This window comes from Elephas maximus, chromosome 8 (genome assembly GCF_024166365.1).
Source record: "Elephas maximus indicus isolate mEleMax1 chromosome 8, mEleMax1 primary haplotype, whole genome shotgun sequence".
NCBI lineage: Eukaryota > Metazoa > Chordata > Mammalia > Proboscidea > Elephantidae > Elephas > Elephas maximus.
Genome location: NC_064826.1, coordinates 113150284 through 113172412, shown reverse-complemented (window position 1 = coordinate 113172412; position 22129 = coordinate 113150284). Strand labels below are relative to the sequence as shown.

The 22129-nt window shown below is 40.9% G+C and overlaps 1 protein-coding gene across 17 annotated transcripts in view; it reads left to right on the top strand.

The window, feature by feature from the left end:
* IKZF1 (IKAROS family zinc finger 1) overlaps window positions 1-22129 on the top strand; it is a 111680-nt gene that overhangs the window by 11561 nt on the left and 77990 nt on the right. For 14 of the 17 annotated variants that reach the window (XM_049893206.1, XM_049893195.1, XM_049893205.1 and 11 more), the window contains exons 2-3: window positions 3500-3553; window positions 12315-12434. In XM_049893206.1, coding sequence (XP_049749163.1) covers window positions 3514-3553; window positions 12315-12434 — 160 coding nt within the window. In that variant the 5' untranslated portion in view covers window positions 3500-3513. The remainder of the gene's footprint in view (window positions 1-3499; window positions 3554-12314; window positions 12435-22129) is intronic. The other 3 variants (XM_049893190.1, XM_049893202.1, XM_049893194.1) reach the window with 1 other exon arrangement.

Sequence of the window (22129 nt, the reverse complement as noted above, 5' to 3'; positions counted from 1 at the left end):
GGTGAGGGAGGGTATTTCAGACAATCCTCACTGTCCCCAAAGGGTCAGCATTGAAGGTGGGCGATCCCAGAACAGTAATACCCAGTTACCATGATGTGGTCATTGCCCAACCAGATACACTATCTGCTATGCTGTTTCCCAGATCTTCAGCTTGATCTTCAACATGCCGTGGTCTCTAAAGTCATTGATAAGCCAAGTCTATAGGGCTGTGATTAGGAAAGTCCTGGTTGACCCTGTTTGATCAGCAGGATGAGAGAAAGATGGGGGGGGGGCAGAGAGAGAGATCGATTGATACATAGAAGAGGATAGAAGGGAACACAGAGATTTTAGACCTTCCAAATCAGTGGTCTGTCCTGAGTCAGAGGAGGGCAAATGGTGTACTGGGACAGGAGGCTTAGCTCCCTGCTCTCCTCAAGGAACAGCTACTGACGGCCTCTGTCACCTTGGCCATCACTTATCTCTGCATCTGTTTCCCCTTGTGCACGATTCAGAACTGCTTGCTCCAAAGAAACAATAAAAGCATTCATGTTTATAAGACTTGCACAGGTGAAAGTACGTCTACTGATGCTGTAGTCCTACTACTGATATGATTGCCACTTGCGTGAATGGAGTTGCTTGGGCCTCCCATGCAATGTAGAAAATAGCTGTATATTTCTGTGATATAATTTTTAATCATGGCATCTCCCTTTACAGACTTGCTGATCTTGGTTTTTCATCTAGGTAAGGAACCCTGGTGGTGTAATGGTTAAGTGCTTGGCTGCTGACTGAAAGGTTGGTGGTTTGAACCCCCCAGCGGCTCCATAAGAGACTAGACCTGGCGATCTACTTCTTTAAAGATTACAGCCTAGGAAACCCTATGGGAAGTTCTACTGTATCCTCTAGGGTCATTATGAGTTGGAATCAATTCCATGGCATACAACAACAAAGGTTTGCAAAAACGTATCAGTAATTACCTGTTGTGGCTAACTTCTTTCACTGAATTTAAGCTTCTTTATAGCTGAGACCATAAAAAGCCAAAACCCACTGCCATTGAGTTTATTCCGACTCATAGCAAGTAGAATTTAGCCCATGGGGTTTCTAAGGCTGTAAATCTTTATGGAAGCAGACTGTTGAATCTTTCTCCCACAGAGCAGCTGGTGGATTCGAACCGCTAACCATTCAGTTAGCAGTCTAGCGCTTAACCACAGAGCCACTAGGGCTTCTCATATTGGACAGAGGCATAAATTCCATTTTCTCCTTGACGCTATGTCCTGATACCTTGTAGGACAAGAGGGCCCAGTAAGTGCGTTATACAAGTAAATAAAGAGCCTGATCTTACGTGTGTTAACTGCGGTGAATGGGGAGGGGAGAGTGGTGGGAAGGTCTTTCATTGCCCTTTAAGATGCTGCAGGGCTGCCCCTTGTAGCTTCTGTCTTGGAAGGGGCTGAATGCTCTTTGCCTCAAGCACAGTTTCCCATAGTTGGAGTCTTCCTTTCGCCTTTACATAAAAGCAGAGCCACTTGCACCAAAAAGTCATTGCTTTTTCATCACAAGAGATGCAAATTTGGAGCTTGGGGAAAATTCAGGGAGCTTATGGAGCCACTCCCCACGATGTCAGACAAGACCAGCTGCAGAATTTGCAAGCCCCATGGAAAATGAAAACGTAGTGGCCCCTGTGTTCATAAATTATTGAGAACAACACAATGGCCATGGTAGAACATTAGACCAAGTGCGGGACCATCTGGAGGTGGGGCCCTGGGCAGCCACGTAGAGCCACCACCCATGAAGCCGGGCTAAGGTCAGAGTAGGGCTGGTGGAGAATGTGTGTCAAAACGTGAGATGAGTTACGTAACAGGGCTCCTTCGGGGAGTGGGGGAGGGGGGAAGTTGGTTATGGGAGAGGGAAGGGAGATGTGTGTTTGTGTGTGCTTCTGGGGCTGGTTTGTTTGGCTGTAACATGTTCATGGACCCTCAGTCTTGGAACTGAACCACATGTGGGCCGTGGGCCTTTTTCTGTTCTGTGATCACAGGCTGTACCTCTGAATCACCCTCCGGCCTTGAAAATTCATATTGCCTTTCAGAGTAGTTAAGTGACTCTCAGAAACAGAGGACAATCTCTCCTCATCCAGTTAGACTATCAATCATGTCTTCTTCATGACTAATACTGCTATTACCGAAATTGAAGATAAGTAAAAATATGTATATTTCCTATGCACCATCAAAAAATATTAAAATAAAAAACAGCCCATGGGCCTTACCTGCACAGTTTTCAGCCTAGTTGGAGAGTCAGGTCATCTGAATCTTCCGTCTGTCTCGGGCCTCTACTGAAAAAGGCCTCACAGCTCAGAGTCACACATCTGAAGCAAAGAGACAGAGGTGGCCAAAAACAAACCAAAAAAACTGACCTGGTTTAGAGCCAGAAGATAAACTCAGTTTGCTAGTAAGTGAAGTATCTCTTCTGGAAAGTCGTCTAGGTTGCTAAAAAAAAAAAAAAAAATAGCAGTGCATAAATGAGCAGGTTTTGCTGAGGCTACCTTGTGCGGGCCACAGATTTCTTTCTCCATGGAACTACCAAATGTCACTGACAATGGGCGCTTGAGACCCCTGAGTTGCAGGCCAACACCCCAAGTGCAAAACCCTACACGGTACTTTATCTCTACCCCCACTAAGGTGCGGGGTTTCTCCCTGGTGTTTGTGGAAGCTTACAATGGAGTCTATGAAACATTCACTGTTGAGACAGAAGAGTAAGATTTTCCGAGCTGTTTTGGTTTGTTTGTTTGTTTTTAAACCAATCTGAGGAGCCCGCTATCCATCTATCAGCAGAACAGGAAGGTTTGGGCCCCTCTTCTCTCCTGGGTTTGTTTTGCTGTTGTAGTGAGCTTCACTTCTCCCTGTGCAAGAGGGCTGGTGAAGTCTGAGGCAAGAGCCCTGAAAGAGTGAGGGACAAAGACGGAAGCGCGGCGTGGCCTATCTGCCAGGCTGGAGGTGTATTCATTATTGATGGAGGTAGTGCAGTTCCTGCTCAGATATGCAGCCCTGCCTGGGTAAATGAGACATTCTTCAGCAAATTGCTTCGTTTTTTGATTGCTGATTGTACGCGTGTCACCAAGCTGACTCAAGGTTCATCGATGCATGCTCAGTAAATTAGAAAGAACATAACTATGGATCAGCCAAGAGAATGAATTCTGTACCTACAATGACCCAGGGCCATTTAATTTTCTGCTTAATTTTGTTGCAGTCAGTTTGCATTTTGGGTTATTATGCAGTAGGAAATTAACAATAAATAACAAATTTGGTCCTCCTGTGCTTGTAATGATATTTTTATAAATCTTTGTAATGCTCTTTTTAAAAGGATCAAGGTCTGCACCAGTCTGATACTCCAGCAAGTATGTTAGGAGGAAAATGCATTATTCTTCTTAGATAACCTTGTTGTTAAATAGCATATGGTTTCTTTATCTCTCTCTCTTTCATATCTTGTTAGTGTTTTGCTTTAAACTAAAACCCCTTCCTCTCTTTCTCAGATACCCTAAGAACAATGGAAGCTGATGACGGCCAAGATATGTCCCAAATTTCAGGTGAGACCCTTACGAGATACATACCAGTATGGGGAGACTATGAGGACTGCCCCACGGGGTGTCAGAACTCAAGGTGCTTGCTATACTCATGGGAGAGGAAGAGAGGCTCTCCTGCCTAAGAAAAGACCAAGGTGGACTTTCTATCCATATGTGACTTCAGCTCTTAGCAGTTATCCCAATTTAAAGAACAGAAAAATCTCCAAGATAAAATCAGTTGTACTGTTAAATCTGGTAGTAACTTCAAAAAAACCGAAACCCAAACCCGTTTCTGTCGAGTCCATTCTGACTCATAGCAACCCTATAGGACACAACGGAACTGCCCCCCATAGGGTCTCCAAGGAGCAGCAGGTGGATTTGAACTGCCGACCTTTTGGTTAACGGCCGAGCTCTCAACCACTGTGCCACCAGGGCTCCAGTAGTAACTTGGGAAGGATTAAATATGTGTTTGCACTCTTGGGAAAAATGGTTGATTGATCCCAAACATGTGTCATGGTGGTATTTAAAAAAGAGAGACAGAGAGAGGAAGTAAATTGAAAAACATAGGTTTGGGGTACAATTTAGAATATTTGTTAAACATTTTCTTAGTCATGTTGTACTGCTATTATAACAGAAATGCCACAGGTGGATGGCTTTAACAAAGAGAAGTTTATTTCCTCACAGGAAAGTAGGCTAAAAGCCCAAATTCAGGGTGTCAGCTCCAGGGGAAGGCTATCTGTCTCTCTCGGCCTTTTCATCAATCTTCCTCCAGACTAGGAGCTTTTCTGCGCAGGGTCCCTGGGTCCAAAGGACGTGCTGTGCTCCCGGCACTGCTTTCTTGGTGGTATGAGGTCCCCCTCTCTGCTTGCTTCCCTTTCCTTTTCATATCTTGAGAGATAAAAGGTGATGCAGGCCACACCCCAGGGAAACTCCCTTTACACTGGATCAGGGATGTGACCTGGGTAAGGGTGTTACAATCCCACCTAATCCTCTTTAACATAAAATTACAACCACAAAGCGGATGGCAATGGACGGCACAATACTGGGAATCATGGCCCAACCAAGTTCACACATTTTTCTGGGGGACACAATTCAATCCATGACAAACATAGAAACATTCCTTCCCTTTACTGTTTTTTTTTTTTTTTTTTTTTTACACGTTGTTGTTGTTGTTGAGAATATACACAGGAAAACATACACCAATCCAACAGTTTCTACATGTACCATTTAGTGACACTGATTACATTCTTCGAGCTGGGCAACCATTCCCCCCTCCTCTTCTGAGTTGTTCCTCCCTCAATAACATAAACTTGTGTAGTTTTTGAAGCCATGTTAGGAATACTCTTCCCATTATAAGAGACCCCCAAAGTGGGGAAGCAAATAACTGGAGATGACACCCAGAAGTGGAGTTCATACTATCCTATTGGGCAACTCTGAGGGGGAGGAATCACACGCTATCAATACCCGTACAGTACACATATTCATAGGTGCGGGGGGTTCACTTTTAATCTTGTACCAGAGATGTGAAAAGCAGCGGCCTCAGTGGGCTCTGGAAATTTCAAGATTTTATGTTTTAGAGCTTCACAGACTCATAGTCCCAGAAGGCTGGCCTCTCTATGAGAATGGTCTGTCAATGTTGTTTGTGCCTTTGCTGACCCGCCCCCAATTATTTAGAAGAAAAAAGTGTGGCACATCCATGCACTGTTTAAAAATGATGACACTGTGAACGTACTGGTATGGAAAGGTGCCCAAGGTATGTGTTCAAGTAAAAATAGAAAAGCATGTTTCAGGATTGAATGCAGAGTAGGGTCCCAGTCCTTAAAAAGAAAAGAAATTACACACACACACACACACACACACACACACAAAGTAGTGGAAGGAAGAGATCAGCTGGGGAGAAAGAGGAAGACTTTTGCTTTTCATCTGCTCCTTTCAGTATTATTTGATTTTTGTCCTCCTTAAGCACATGTTTTGTTTCTTAAAAAAAAAAAATCTAGTTATTAAAAAAAAAAAAGTGTGGCTCTTTATGGCCTCTTGTGCACCTTCTTTCTGCTTTAACACTGATGAAAATGTAGCTTCTAAATCAATATTTTGGGTGATGCATTTGACGAGAACGAGGTCACTTTGATCAAGGGTCTACTCTCTGATGTCTAGCAATGATATCTGAATGTCATGGCCTAGGTAGCCAATCCTGGAATGTTTTATATGAGGAAGAGCTGGCCTCATTTTTGTTCTTGTCTCTTGGTATCAGACGTAACCAAAAGCCTCATTGTCATCTGACATCTTTCTCACCCGCTCTAACTTTACGCTAATCCTTAATTCGTCCTGGACTGCTGGACTGTGTCTGTTTAAAGGAGACGGTAGCTGGGGGTAAGGGCAAGAACGAAGACAGCCCTTATTACACAAGACTTCCTGAAAAAAGAAACTTGTTTTTGGTCAAAAAAGATTTAAGGTTTGGTCTGAAATTTAGTTTGTAGACACTTAGCAAAGGAGTTAATGTTTCTAAAACATTAATAAGACTTTCGAGTTATGGTAAACTTTGAGCATTCTAAACAATGCTTAGAATATTTAAAGAGTTGTGTCATTTTAATAGAGGGAAGGTTTGAAGGATACTGTTTCTGCTTCTTGGAATGAGATTGCCCCTTCTCCAATTAAAACCAACCATTACATCACTTTCTTCTTCTTTTTTTTTTTTTTCCATTTCTAAAATTGGGAAAGCGGGCAGTTAGTAATGGAATAAGGATATACATTCTGATAAATAGTGGCTAACATTTGTTACGTGAAATATGAGATGGTGTATTACTGAATCAGTCTCTTTTCCCATAAAATTACACAGTGTTGTTATGTTCTGTCCGCAAGAAAGAGAAAAAAAAAAAAGACATCCTGTAAACTCAGTACTGAAGTCACTTCTGAGGTTCACCCTTCAGCCAAAGATTAGACAGGCCCATAAAAAAAAAAAGAAGAAGAAGAAGAAACTAAACGAGCATACCAGCCCAGGGGCAAGGATGAGAAGGCAGGAGGGGACAGGAAAGCTGGTAATAGGGAACCCAAGTTTGTAAAGTTGGCAACCAATGTCACGAAACAATATGTGTATTAATTGTTTAATGAGAGGCTAATTCGCTCTGTAAACTTTCAGCTAAATTACAATGAGAATATATATATTTAATCAAAAGACAAAATTAGTTTTTAAAATATATTCAAAAATTTAACAGAAAAAGGGAAAAAAATGAAATGTTCTATGTTGAACCATATGAAATTGCCATTTTCTTGGGTAAAAAATGTTCAAAAGTCAGCAATTTCATATCATTCAACCTAATATATGTGAAATGCTCACTTGAAAAAAGAATACTTAATACCTGACTTTTTTCAGACCACCTGGTTGTTTCCTCCCTAGGATGCATCCTAAATGAGAACTGTGTCCTGGTTTACAGTGTCTTGCAGATAGTAGACACGTATATGTACTGACATGAGTTCACGTGTGTTGGCAGGAGGCACGTGTCGGGGGGAGAGTATGTCTAAAAGCAAGCTGTATTTTGTTTAGGGAATGTCTTACCAATTCTTTTGGTAGGTTTACCCTCTCTCCCTCCCTTGCTACTTCCATCCCTCTTTCCCTTCTTTCCTTTTTATTATTATTACTGTTTTTTAGCAGTCTTTCAAAAATATTTTCCATCCATGAGCATTATTTTTTTTATTTTGATTTCTATAGGAAGAGTTGGAAACCGTGGTGGCACAGTGGTTAAGAGCTATGGCTGCTAACCAAAAGGTTGGCAGTTCAAATCCACCACGTGCCCCTTGGAAACCCTATGGGACAGTTCTTCTCTGTCCTGTAGGGTCACTATGGGTTAGCTTGTGGCAGTGGGGAGCTGGGAAATGGGGAGCCTTGTATCAATGACCTATCTCTGCCACAGCTAGGGGACCTAAGATAGTGTTGTCTACCTAATGGACCACCGTAGTGTCATCTGTAATGTGAAGAACTTGAACCAGTTGATTTTTAAGGTCCCTCTGGCTCCAGTGATCCTAAATATATATTGGATGTTTTCTAAATGGTGTTTATAATGTGTTCATTGGAACCAGGACATAAGCAATGTGCTCTCTAGACATATATAATCCACTTAGGGTAATGAAGCTCACGTAAGTATCAGTGAAAATATTTTATCTAGTTAATCAGAGTAAATAACATTGAATGCTTCATATTTACCAGACACTATGGTAAGCATTTGTCTCATTTCAGCCTTATAAGAACCCAATGAAGAAGGTATAGCTGTTACATTCTGTTTACAGGGAGCTAAGGCTTTTTTTTTAAGGCTCAGAGAATTTAAGTCACTGGTCAGAAGTTCCATAGGGAGCTAAGATGGCTTTGGGCTGTGAGCCCATGGTCTCTAGGGTACAGACCTGTCCACTATTATGTAGAGATGAGACTCTGTATTCTGAGTTTTTATTTACTCCGGAAAGTACGTTCTTCTGAGTGAATGTGTGATTAAAAAAACTCATGCATTTCAGTGAAGTATGATCTATTTGAAAAATAATTTGCTTGCAGTTGATAAGCCAATTATAAAATATTCACACCTCATTTGCCCAAAAAAGCCTCATAAGTGATGTGTTATTTGAAAAATATGACCAAAAAAAGCCAGTCACCATCAAGTCGATGCCCACTCATGCAGACCCCCATGTATGCAGAGTAGAAGTGCTTCATAAGGTTTTCAGTGGCTGAAATCTTTCAGAAGCAGATCACCAGGTCTTTCTCCCAAGGCACCTCTGGGTGGGCTCAACCTGCCAACCTTTTGATTAGTAGTCAAGTGCTTAGCCATTTGTGTCGTCTAAGAACTACATTTGAAGTATAGGTACTAAGAAAATTAAATATAAATTGGGTGTATTTGTAATTTAACCAGAAGTTTATTTCATTTTTCTAAGTAAGAGAAATTTTACTGCAGCTCCTAAATTATTCCATTTAAATATCTGATTTCTTGCTGTCTACAATGCGGTGTGTTTGCGTGTATCATCGTGCCTGCATGTAAGGAAAATAGAGATGTTTGGTCCTATACGTGCCTTATGTTTATATAGTATGTTATAGTTTATAATATCATAAGTTTATTTAATGTTTCCAAATTCATGCACATTTTTGTATTTTATCTTTACAACATCCCTGTGAGCGAGGCTACAGTCGTGTTTTTTACCCACATGAGGGAAGAACTGATTTGTTTCATGCTCCCTTAAAAACCAGTAAACCAAACCAATAATCATAGAGTCGATTCCGACTCATAACGACTCCACAGGACAGAGTAGAACTGCTCCATAGGATCTCCAAGGAGCAGCAGGTGGATTCAAACTGCCGATCTTTTGGATAGCAGCCAAGCTCTTAACCACCGTGCCACCAGGGCTCCCGTGTTCCCTTAGGTCATATAATTGATCAAACCAGAACTGTACCCAAGGCCAACTAACTCCGAGTCACCCTGTGCTAATATCCGTGATGTGTTTACTTGACTTAATAATTTTATCTCTTTTTTTCTTTATTATAATCTTTCTTATGGCTTTTGCATTTTAAATGGTTAAATGGCCACGTTTTTTTAAAAATCCACATGTAAAAATATTTTTGCCTACCATAAAGGTTTTCACGAAGTGGTAAATCTTCAGTGTAAAATCTCCAGAAGTAATTACGAGAATGCAAGGGTCCCAGGGCCCAAAGACTCATGTGCGTGGTTAATGTCCCCACAACCACAACTCCACCTTCAGGGGCTTTTAGGCAAATCAGATGAATTCTTAAAAACAATCCCCAAGATAAGGCCAGGGAAGGCTGAATTAAAAAGAACTCTTGGAGGGCATGTAAATATATATAATGTTGCTATATTCCTGCTCTGACTTGCTGTCACCGGACACATTGAGACTAATTTTTATTCCGTCTTCTCCCCATGTGCTCCTTCTGTGTAGAGAGCTATCGATCGAGTCTGATCCATGGCATTTTAGCATCATGCCCCTACTGTTTTCATTATTCCTTTTTTTTCCCACATAGGGAAAATAAAAGTTCTAATCTACCAGACTGATAAAGGTCTTAAGAAGCACATATACTATTATGAACATCCTCAACAACTTGTAGTTGATCTTGGTACCTAATAAACAGATCAATTAAATTAAAAAAATAATAGTAAGTAATCAAGAGTTATTTGGATGTATTTTGGCATGAACTGAGCAGAAAGACAGGCACTCCTTCATGGGATAAGTCCTAATTCTTTATGATCCTCCCTTTGTTCCAGGGTGCTACGGCTATTTAAACTGGTCCCAAAATGTCATAGAATACTCCAGAGTTATACTAGGGAAGGTCATAATAAGAAATAATAATGAGGAACCCATGCCATAACAGCTTTTTAAGGAGAAATGCGTACATACACACACCACACACCCTATAAACATTTAGTCATTGGGTTAGTTTGTTAGGTCAGTGGCCTTCACTGTGAGTTCCATGGAGGTACCCTATCGGTTCTTCAAGAAGGCAAGTGGCCTGGGTCTCTGGTTCTTCCAGCTTCCCACCCTGTAATGATCCACCTTTAAATAGAACTCCTGTCTTAAAAAATTCTGTATAAAATTATTCTTATTAAAAAAAAAAAGTCTTCTGACCTCCTCCCCCACCAAAGTCCCCAGTGTTTGAAACTACTGCTCTAGGCCAGTCATTTTACAAGAAAATAAGAGTTGTCACATGGTTCAATATACCTCCTTTATTGGCCTATTCAGAGTTTTCCGCCATTTATGAAATAATTTGTGAGAATAATACTGTAACATTTAGCTGTCATTACTTTTAAAGCCTTCTGTTTAGGGCAATGAAAACTATTACTGACATAATGAGCCTTTGCAACAAACAAGGCTTTAGTGTAATACCAACACTTTCAATTTTTCTCTGGCCTTTTGCTTTTCCTTGGGAAGTTCTTAATAGTCCTGACCCATCTTAACTATTCATCTTGTACTGGCTGTCCATAAAAAGTCCATATATACCCAATAATGCTATTTCTGAAAATCTGCCAGTCGTGGTAATTATAGCTAAACTGGAATATTAAATTGAGATGTCTCTTTCCTAGAGAATGCAGTGCTGTTCCCCAAAGCATAGCCTCAGTGCCTGTGGAGGTTCTATTTTAAATTGTTCCAGTAAAGATTGTTTTATGTATTGAGGATGATAGTACTGGTCTTGCCAATCCTCCAAAATGTTGGTGTCACTCTTATGGGGGATTTATTCAAACAGACAAGGACATTTTATATTATATCTAGACATGTGTACTAGACATCTGAACACTTGCGCCATCACGTGCACACTCTTCCAAAAGTCTGTGTTTGTCTGTGTGGGAATCTCACTTTGCTTGTAAACCAAGTTGCCATCTCAGACACAAACTGGAAATACCAGTCTAAAGATCCTTCTTTAGGATCTTAATCTAAACGGGTTTTCTACAGGCAGTTATAATGGATTATTTTGCATCCACTGAGGGCTTCACTAGCTGTTTCTTGCTGCTTTTTGCCTCATAACTCGGTTTTAAAGTAGACCTAGAAGGTGGAAGCTACAGGAGACAGGCGTCAGCTCAAGTGGAAGAGGCACGTCCTACCACTCATGGCTTCCCAACGTTGGATGTTTTGGAGTGGGAGTGAATTCCCCATTGCTGAAGGAGCTGGTCAAACTTAATTCTAGTTTAGTCAAAATAACTACAACTATCCTGTAAAATCCTACGCTATTTGATAAATACTGCTTTTTCAAGTATAAGCAATGGTAGTTTTGGGTGAATTTTGTTCGACTTTCCTATTTCAGAGATAAGAGTTGGGGTTGGCAGACTTTCTTTGACTCAAGGAGGTAGTCACTTTCACAGCAGGCATGAGATTTCCTGTCCATTCTCTTCTCCAAGCTTCTTCTCCCCACCAAGTTAAATTACATTAGGCAGTTGGCAAAACATACCCCAGCTGATGAAAAGAAACTGAGAAAGCTACCCAGAATGTATAGCTGTGAACAGAATGTCCAGTCTGGTGTCCTTAAAAAAAAAAATAACGTGAGGGTATGGTAAAGCAGGCTTGATGGAGGAAAAATGGAACTACCTTTCCAGAGGAAAAAAAAAAAAGCCAAAACATGTCAAAAAAAAAAATTTTTTTTTTTAATAAATCTCCAGCCATAACACTCCTGGAGATTTATACTCTGAGGATTATTAAGGATATGTGCAGATTTAGCTATTAAGATGTTCATTGCAGTGTTGTTTAATAATAAAAAAGAGTTGGTAAAAGATACAGATTCAGCAATAGAAAAAGGATTTAAATAAATCCCAGTCTACCTGTGCAGTGGAGTATTACACAGCCAGTATAAATAAAATAACTCGCATGGAAAAGTGTTCACAAGGCGTTAAATGCCAAAATGCTTAAAAAGCACGATTTATTTTGAAAAAGAAAAATGCATCTCCATGTGCTATCAGTAATTAGGTTTATACACACATACACACCATAATTTTAATAGTGTTAATCTCTACAATTGGCTTTTTTTCCATTTTCTCATCTGTGTTCTCCCTTCCCGCCCTCCCCCTTTCCTCTCCCTCCCTTTCTTTCCCTCTCTCTCTTTTTGGCAATGACTGCTATCTCTTTTATAAACAGAAAAATGTGTGTTCACACCAATAGAGAAACATTAACTCAATCCAGTCGCCACCTCCTCAGGTGGCCTCACCCTCTCTCTGACCAAGCTCAGGTGAAGCCTAGGAATCTTGAGCTTCCCTGGGGGCCTGCCCTGCCAGTGACAATGGACTACCAGAACTCAACCTGCTACTTGTCTCCTCAGGGAAGGAAAGCCCTCCCATAAGCGATACTCCGGATGATGGCGATGAGCCCATGCCTGTCCCTGAGGACCTGTCCACCACTTCCGGAGGGCAGCAGAATTCCAAGAATGAAAGAGGTATGGGTAAGTCAGCTGATCCTGGTATCCTTTTTGCAGGCTATTGCATGCTCTTTTCCTGTGAAACCTATGTCTCTGTATAACTTCAAAAGAGAGTGACCAAGTGTCATGAGTCATTTGACCTGCAGTTTTCCCTCAACCATCATGTTAAGGACATAGGGTATAAAGAGCAGCAGGATGGGGCCCTCTTGTCTGACAGAGGGTAGACACAGTTCAACATGCCTGAGAGACCCACATGCACCAAATGGTGGAGCTGAGGAGCACTTCCTGCCACATGGGCACAAACATCGCTGTCACTGTCCTCTGCCCTCACTGCATTTGCAGAAATATCAAATGCTATGCATTGTATATAATGAAAATTATGTTTTATGTGTTATGGCAGTAGAGCTGTTTATCTTTAGGCCTTTGAGGTAGAAAAGCCACATCTGACCATTTTATGTTATTCCGCTAAGTAGTAAGAGCATTGCTCAAATGTCAATTTTTAAGTCTTATAAATGGAAAATTTTTTAATGCAAAGAAAAAAAGTCTCGATTATATGACTTGCCAAACATTCACATAGCCCTTCCATAAAAGGAGTGGGCATAAGAGCACAAGCAATCTCTCCAGTGGTTAACACGCTACAGTTTATGCTTAGAAAACTTAGTCTGCCCGTCTCTATTACAAGAAAACAGAGGCCCAGAGAAGTTCAGTGCCTTAACCAAGGTCAGTTAGCAGTGTCAGAATGAGAATTTCCATTTTTTGACTCAAAGAGTAGTTTTTACTCTACTATACCACATTTTCATTTGCTAATGAGTCAAAAGTTCCTCAGAATGTCTACTTTCTTCTGGCACTGAAAAATATCATGAAGGTCACATGAGGTGGAAATGAGGCAAAATGGGTCACATATGGATCAGCTACATGAGCCCCCACAGCCAGAGAGGGCAGACAAACATATGTCAAGTTCTCAGGGTTCTGAATGTCACCACGGTCTTCTCGCTATAGGACGTCCTGAAGCAATAGCTAAGAAGTATATTTTGTGTGTTTCACATGTCTTAGAAATCAAGTTGACTTTGGGTATAATGATTGTATATATGTGTAATATATATATATATGTATTTAATATTTTTTTTTTTTTAATTTAGCTATACAATTAGTTGCCCAAACAAACAAGGATAGTGGCTAAAGCCATTTGGTGTAGATAAACCAAGAAAACAAATACATTGATCAATTTTTTTTTTCTATTAGAAAATGACTCCTTTTTAGAGAAAGGTAGGTGGAAGAGAAGCAACATTTTTGAATCACAAAGGACAGCTACATTAATCTTTCAGGATTTCCATAAGTTGGGACATAGAAGAACATGCATTTTTAAATTTATGTATTTATCTGTACTTTTACTGTAAAAGTTTCTTTCCAGAGACACTTATATAAATTAAAAAGGCAATGAAAATAAAAGTATTAAGCTGATGACAACATGTATGATAAAAATTTGCAAAGGTGCCATTCATATGCCACCTTTATAAATTTTTATCTTACAAGTTTAAGAAGACTTGTACATTTGCCTGTGGACATAAAGCAGGGGCTCAGAGACCAAGAGACAAAGAAATTAAATGGATATGTATTCATGAACCATTCCGATGAACTGAGGGCCCAGATATCAGAGATGGGCAACTCGGGGACATTACAGAGAAACTCATTGACCTCTCACCAAAATCGCTGTAAAACATAAAGCCATAATCGTTGTGTGGGCATCCTTTAGAGAACTGAAAGTGAGGCTAATTCCTGGAGAGTGACAAACTGTACACAGTTCACTTTGTATAGGTAAATCAATCATTTTTGTAAATGTCTTGAAAATATTCTAAAAATATTGCCCCTTATGAACTTCACATTACTGGTATTTGTCCAGTGGTAAGAAATCACCAAGGCATTCCTGAATGGTTACAAGACTGTGTTCCATTTGCTCAGATTGAGCCCTAGGTCCTTTGTTGTTGTTGTTTGTTGTTGTTGTTAGGTACCATCAAATCAGTTGCGACTCACAGTGACTCGGTGTACAACAGAATGAAACACTGCCCAGTCCTGCACCATCTTCACAATCTTTGCTATGTTTGAGTCCATTGTTGGAGCCACTGTGTCAGTCCATCTCCTTGAAGGTCTTCCTCTTTTTGGCTGACCCTCTGCTTTACCAAGCATAATGTCTTTCTCCAGGGACTGATCGTCCTGATACAGGTCCAAAGTCTGTCAGACTTAGTCTTGCCATCTTTGCTTCTAAGGGGCATTAGGGTTGTACTTCCAAGACTGATTTGCTCATTCTTTTGACAGTCCATGGTATATTCAATATTCTTCTCCAACACCACAATTCAGAGGCATCAATTCTTAGGTCTTTATAATTCATCATCCAGTTTTCACATGCATATGAGGCGATTTAAAATACCATGGCTTGGGTCAGGCACACCTTAATCTTCAAAGTGATATCTTTGCTTTTTTAACACTTTAAAGGGGTCTTTTGCGGCAGATTTGCCCAATGCAATACGTTGTTTAATTTCTCGACTGCTTTTTCTTTCATGGGCAATGAAATCCTTGACAATTACAATATTTTCCATTGAAAACTTCAATATTTTCAGTATTTCTCTTTTATCATAATGATGCTTATTGGTCCAGTTGTGAGGATTTTTATTTTCTTTATGTTGAGATGTAATCCAAACTAAAGGCTGTATGTAGTCTTTGATCTTCATCAATAAGTTCTTCAAGTCCTTTTCACTTTCAGGGAGCAAAGTTGTGTCACCTGCATATCACAGGTTGTTAACGAGTCTCCCTCCAGTCCTGATGCCATGTTCTTCATGTAGTCCAGCTTCTTGGATACATTTTGATTAAGTATGGTGAAAGGATACAACCCTGACACACACCTTTCTCGATTTTAAACCACCCAGTATCCACTTGTTCTGTTTGAATGCCTGCCTCTTGGCCTATGTACAGGTTCTATATGAGCACAGTTAAGTGTTTTGGAATTCCCATTCTTCTCAATGTTACCCATAGTTTGTTATAATCCACATAGTCAAATGCCTATGCATAGTCAATAAAACACAGGTAAACATCGTTCTGGAATTCTCTGCTTTCAGCCAAGATCCATCTGACATCAGCAATGATATTTCTTACTCCACATCCTCTTCTGAACCTGGCTTGAATTTTTAGCAGTTCCCTGTCAATGTACTGCCGCAACCATTTTTTAATTGTCTTCAGCAGAATTTTACATGCATGTGATATTAATGATATCGTTCAATGATTTCTACATTCTGTTGAATGACCTTTCCTTGGAATGGGCACAAACATGGATCTCTTCTAGTGATTGGCCAGATAGCTGTCTTCCAAATTTCTTGCCACAGATGAGTGAGTGTTTGCAGCATTGCATCTGTTTGTGGAAACATCTCAATTGGTATTCCATCAGTTCCTGGAAACTTCATTTTCACTAATGCCTTCAGTGCACCTTGGGCTTCTTCCTTCAGTACCGTCAGTTCTTGGTCATATGCTACCTCCTGAAATGGTTGAACGTTAACCAGTTCTTTTTGGTACAGTGACTCTGTGTATTCCTTCTGTCTTCTTTGATGCATCTTCCTGTGTCATTCAATATTTTGCCTGTAGAATCCATCAGTATTGCAACCGGAGGCTTGAAATTTTTCCTCAGTTCTTTCAGCTTGAGAAACACCAAGCGTATTCTTCCCTTTTGGTTTTCTAACTTCAGGTCTTTGCACATTTCATTATAATACTTTATTTTGTCTTCTCAAGCTGCCCTTCGAAATCTTCTGTTCCGCTCTTTTACTTCATCATTTCTTCCATTTGCTTTAGCTACTCTATGTTGAGGGGCAACTTTCAGAGTCTTCTGACATCCATTTTGGTATTTTCTTTCCTGTCTTTCTTTCCTTTAGGCACTAGCATTTACCAAATGCAGGTGCTATTTTCGGGTTTGGGGTTGGTTTGCTATTTCCTGTGGGCTCCTCCCAGTGTTCCTTTATCATGTGTGACATGATATTCATTCTACTTTTCCTTTCAGAATCAAGTTTATAAAATACGAATTTCAGAATTGTAAAATTTAAAAAATCTGAGTAAACCTCTTTGCTTTGTAAACAGCAGTAGATGTAGCCACTGTGAACAGGCAAGGCAAGCCATTTGGACATTTGACCTGTGCACTAAAGCACTCTTTCCCAGATTGTCTTTCTCACCAGGGGGGACTGGGTGGTCAGAGGTATCATGAATCACTGCAGTGAAAGAGCATGCAAAAGCCCAGGTGATATACCTGGAGGGGGAAACCAGGGAGTAGAGAGGGCAGAAGTTTGAGGAGAAAAAGTGAGTGAGGGAGAGGATCCCAGAGTACTGAATGGTAGAAAGAGTCATCAAAGAGTCAGCTACTCTTCATAGCAATCACGTTTTAGAAACTACCCTTTACGAGTGTTTTAAAGATACCAACTAGCTTTAGTATTTTAGTAACATGTTATTTATTAAAGTAATTCATAAGACATACCATTTAAATAAAGGCAACATGCAAACAGCATTAGTAAACAATATAAAAAGATAGGGGAAATTGGTAAATTACAGGAAATAGATTTTAAGCCGTGTTTCATCCGCGCCATGGGAAGAAGCCAGAATAGCGAAAGAGTGTTAAAGGACAGACAACAGGAAACCAGAAGAAACCCCTCCCTTGCCCAAAAGTAGTAAGAAACACAGGAGGAAGTGCAGTTGTTGAAATGTAAGATGTGTAAATGGGGTGGAAGGAACATGGCGTGAGGGCAGGCTGGAAGAAGAGGTATCTCAGAGACAGAAGAGCTGAGTTCAAGACCCCCTCTCTGATGCTGGGCCCCTGGGCAAGGCTTTTAGATTCCCCAAGCCCCAGTTTCCTTATTTTAAAGTAGCAGCAACAACTGCATCCACCTCACAGAGTGGTTTTGAGTGTTAATAGTAAATGATCCAGCCATACTTTGCTGGAGACGATAGCAGAGACATAAATGAAACAAGGCAGTTTGCGTAAAACATATCTTAAAGATACATGAGAAGGATAAAGGAAGCCGGAGGGCCTTCATTTGAGAGAAGGAAAAGGAAGAATAGGTAGCACTATATCACCAAGGAAGAAGAAGGATTTATTAATTTAAAAAAATGAACCATAGAATACGTAATCTGAAAACAGAGTCAAAGAGAAGGAAGGGATTACTTAAAATAGGGCAGGACCAGGGGGAAGGTTGAGGGTGCTGGCCACCACAGAGCCAAGTTAAAGTCAGGGGCACTAGACATCACTATTGGAATTTCAAGGAGAAGTGGTGGGATGGAAAATGTTGAAACATATTTGGTAGTAATCAGCCACTGAGGTGTCTGTTTTAGAGAGACGAGGAATGCTTTTGCAAGGCTATGAAGCCAGTCCTGAAGCCAGTTACTCCTGTAGCGTCATTCAGCTTTAGACAAATCTAATCTCAGCAAGAAGAGCGGTCCCGTAGTAATAAACAACTTGGTGAGAGATGGTAGAATCCAACGCCTATGAAAGGGGAGGAGGGCTTAGTATCTGACTTGGTAGGACTATTCCAAGAATGAGAAAGGAAACAGTTTCTCACCTCATTGCTTCATTCAGTGTTGAAGGAACACTATAGGCCTGTATATAAATATGGTCTCCCAGATTAAAAAAAAAAGATATGGGAACACAAGTGTCAAAAAAATAAGGCAGAGTCAAGACCATAGTCCTTATGTGGCTTCCATTTTCTTCTAGGTCAGAATAAGAAGGAACAGGGATTTAGAGTGGAGTGTAGCATGAGGTACTTCAGCGAGCTGTAAAGGAGAACTTTCTGGCAGTGAGGGACTTAGTCATCGGAATGGCCTGTTTAATGAGATGTAGCTTCTTCTTCTGAAGTGGTCTTCTTAAAAATGAGAGAAATCTCATCTCTCTGAAGTGGTTGTGTATGAAACTGCTTAAAGCAGAAAAGGTACTCGGTGACCTCTCACGGGCAACCCCAGTTTTACTCAATAAACCATAATATGCATATTCGAAAAGTAGGAAACGGGTTAGATTTATTCTGAAAACTGTCGACTAGGAGATCGTCAGAGTGTTTCATTTGGGAATTGCATCAGGATTGGTATCTAGAGAGCAGATAAGAAGTTTGTATAAAAATACTTGTTTTTTTTTTTTTCATTTATTCATTACTCCTTACCTTTCTCCCTTCTTTACATCGTGAATCTTTGCTAAGTCGCTGATTGTTCTTCCTTGATCTGTGCACGATTCTATGTCCTGACATTAACCAAGGGCCCTCCATCACTAGAATTCTGTTGATAACAACAGGTCTTAAGGAGTGTTCTCAACTTCCGGGATGCAGAGACAGTGGCTGTGAACTGGGCTGATTCCAGACACAGGACAGGGTGTGGATAATGATGGGGCCACCGTACGAATGCAGATGGCAGGGGAATAGGACTGTAACAGAGGAAAGAGATGAAAGACAGAGGCTATAGAACAAGGGTTAGAGACGCAACCTTATTGGAGTTTGATGACCACCCCGTGAAGGGTTTAGGGTAAAGTTTAAAAAAAAAAAAAAAACAGGCAGAAGTAATACTGAATTAGAAAGATGATTTCCCCAAGCTCATACGGGATGGGTGAGCCAGTGGAAGAATGGGTACTGATATGGGGTTGAACTGGGCTTAACAAATGACTTGGCAACAGGAATAGAAAATTGGACAATCTTATGTAGTAGTTACTCTTATGTAGAAGGAAATGTGATGGTTGAAAGCTGTTTGGATATAGAAAGATTATGTATATTATATATGCCTTATTACTTTCTAGAAAGGATCCCTGGGTGGCACATATGGTTTGCACTTGACTAGTAACCTAAAGGTTGGCAGTTCAAAGCCACCCAGTGGTGCTGTGGAAGAAAAGCTTGGTGATTTGCTCACAGCCAAGAAAACCCTATGGAGCAATTCTAGGCAGTAACACGTGTGGTCACCAAGAGTTAGAAGCGACTCAACAGCAACAGAAGGGTTACATTCTAGAATGTGCTTCTTTTGCTTTTGCTCACTTAAGTGGCCCACACCCAGAGGGTTGTGTGGTGATAGTGTATTTCAGAACTTAATTACAATAGGTCCTATTTTCCACCTTGGGATTCATTAGGCATGGGGCTCTGGGATGGCTCTGGGAGACAGCATTCTCAGCATACCTGGGGGTCCTTCAGTTTTAGTCACCTTAGCAAAAGTTAAAAAATAAACACACACACACAAAAAGAGCTTATCCCTGGAATCCAGGAAGATGACTTTGTGTAAAAGCGCACATCTTCCTTTTTGACATTCAGTAGAAGCAATAATTCTTTTCGTCAGTCATGGGCTCTAAGACCAAAGTAGGCACATACATTTCTCAGAGTCCCCGGGCGGTGCAAACGGTTAACACACTCAGTTGCTAAGGTTGGAAGTTGAGTCCATCCAGAGGCACCTTGGAAGAAAGCCCTGGTGATCTGCTTCCCAAAAATCGGCCACTGAAAACACATGGGGTCTCCCGGATCCATGTCGCATGGATGACAACTGGTGGTAATACGTTTCTCATTAATTAGGCCAGTGCCAAATCTTTCATTGTTTTTCAGGTTTTAGGCAGGATACCAAGGCAGTCCTGAGGTACGGAAGTTAGATGCTCAGTGTAGTACTTCTCAGACAGCCGGGGAGGGGAAAACAGGATACTGGAGAGAAGTTCTTCACCAGGGAGAGAGAAAGCTGTGGGCTTGGGTCTAACTGGAAATTGGGCAGCCAGCTTTGGGTAGGATACCAAGGCAGCTTATCTAATCAGCAGTTAGAGGAAGTCGTTTTTATCTGTGCAATACATCTCTTCTGAACTGATAAACCCGGTTTTTGCTAGGGAGAAGTATTATCTAGCAGCATCTGAGCCTGGCTGCAGCTGAGCTCCAACACGCTCAGATGCGAAGTACTCTGTGAAAGGAGTCTCAGCAGATAACTCTGCTAAGCTCCAAGTGTCTGGACATCTTGGCTTTTGCCTTGTGCTCTGTTTGTTTGTTTAATTCCTTTAAGGAAAAACAATGCATATCATTTGGAATCTTGTTCATCTCCCTTTTTGAGTTCCTTGCTCCTCTTTGTAGTTGACTTATGGTATAAAGGATTTGATGAGGCAGTTTTTAAGATCTGCCTTATAGTTTACTTCCTCCCCCTCTCTCAGAATGCTTCAGGAAATCAGTAGGTATTGCCACCATGAACAGACCCAAACCCAAACGACTCCAGTTGTAAAGCCTCTCGTTTTCCTAAAGTCCCCAAAACTTGAGATACAGAATTAAAAACATATATATTTTTCCTACTCTCATTTTTTCCACTAAGAAGGAAACCCTGGTGGTGTAGTGGTTAAGTGCTACGGATGCTAACCAAAGGGTCAGCAGTTCAAACCCGCCAGGTGCTCCTTGGAAATTCTGTGGGGCAATTCTACTCTGTCCTATGGGGTAGCCATGAGTCAGAATTGACTCGACGGCACTGGGTCTGGGTACTCTCTGAGTCTTCCAGTTTTGTTTTTGCTTTTTTTTTTTAAGACAGGCTGTTATCTAATAAGTTTGTTGCTTTCCCATTTCAAAATAAATTTTATTACCCCTAGTTTATGTTAGTGCAGAACGTTTAGAAATCATGATCTTTTTTGAAGAAGATTATGACATCTAGCTACCCATTAAAATGAAAATAAATGATTTTGTATTGTATCAGATACCATACTGTACTATGTTTTGGTATAGACAGGTGGGAGCAGGCATCGGAAGCTTTAAAAAATTTTCTTGGAGAAAAATGAAATGTGTGTGTGTGTGTATTTACATGTGTGTGGTATGTGCTATGTGTTTGTATTTGTGTGTGTGTGGTAGTTGTGAAATATATAAAGGCCACAGCTATTCAAATATAGGAACACATCCCGTGCCTGGGAGCATAACTTATGGTTACTTACGGTCCCTGCATCTATTCTTTACTAGTTTGTTGGCTGTGCCAGGTGATTTAGTAACCATTTTGATATAAGAGCTCCTTGCACGGTGACAGCTGTAAGTATGCGTGGAACCCTGACATGGCGGGACACAAAGCACATTGTCATCAGTGGAAGGTGCTGTTAGTTTTATCCCCATTGCCATTGTGGCAAGCCCAAGATAAGACTTTCTGAGGTGTCTGGGGTCTGTATTGACATGTGCCCATGTGTTGATATCAGCACATTAGGCAGGTGACTTCAGGGAGAAGCACTGATGCTCTGGACCATATGAAAGGTTTAAAATCCACAGGCAATAAAGCATACACAGAGCTATACATGGTCAGGCTGGCAGTACCCATGCAGTCTATGAAAAGACTCAGTCAGCAAACATCACGTCCCTCCCAGCTACTGGCAATATTGGTATACAAAGAATAATCCAGCCTGGTTCTTCCTGTCCCCTGATGGAGATGGGGGTGGGGGGAGCAGGTTACCCTGGTGAGTGCAAGGATGGTTCTGGCCGAAGGTAGAGAGGTACAAAAGGGCCATAGCAGCATGTTCTGGGGAGTTAGGAATGATGTTGGGCAGGGGAACCTTCAAAACGTTTTGATGGGGGAATAACACTTTGGTGACAGTCAACCAGAAGAGATCAATGAGTCCTGTTTCTGAGTCCAGAAATAGATTATTTGGACCTGAATCAGGAGACCCTAGTGGGTTAAGAGGCAGGGGCCAGGTAGAGAAATTTCCCTACAGTGGCCATGGTATTTGTTCACATATTTAA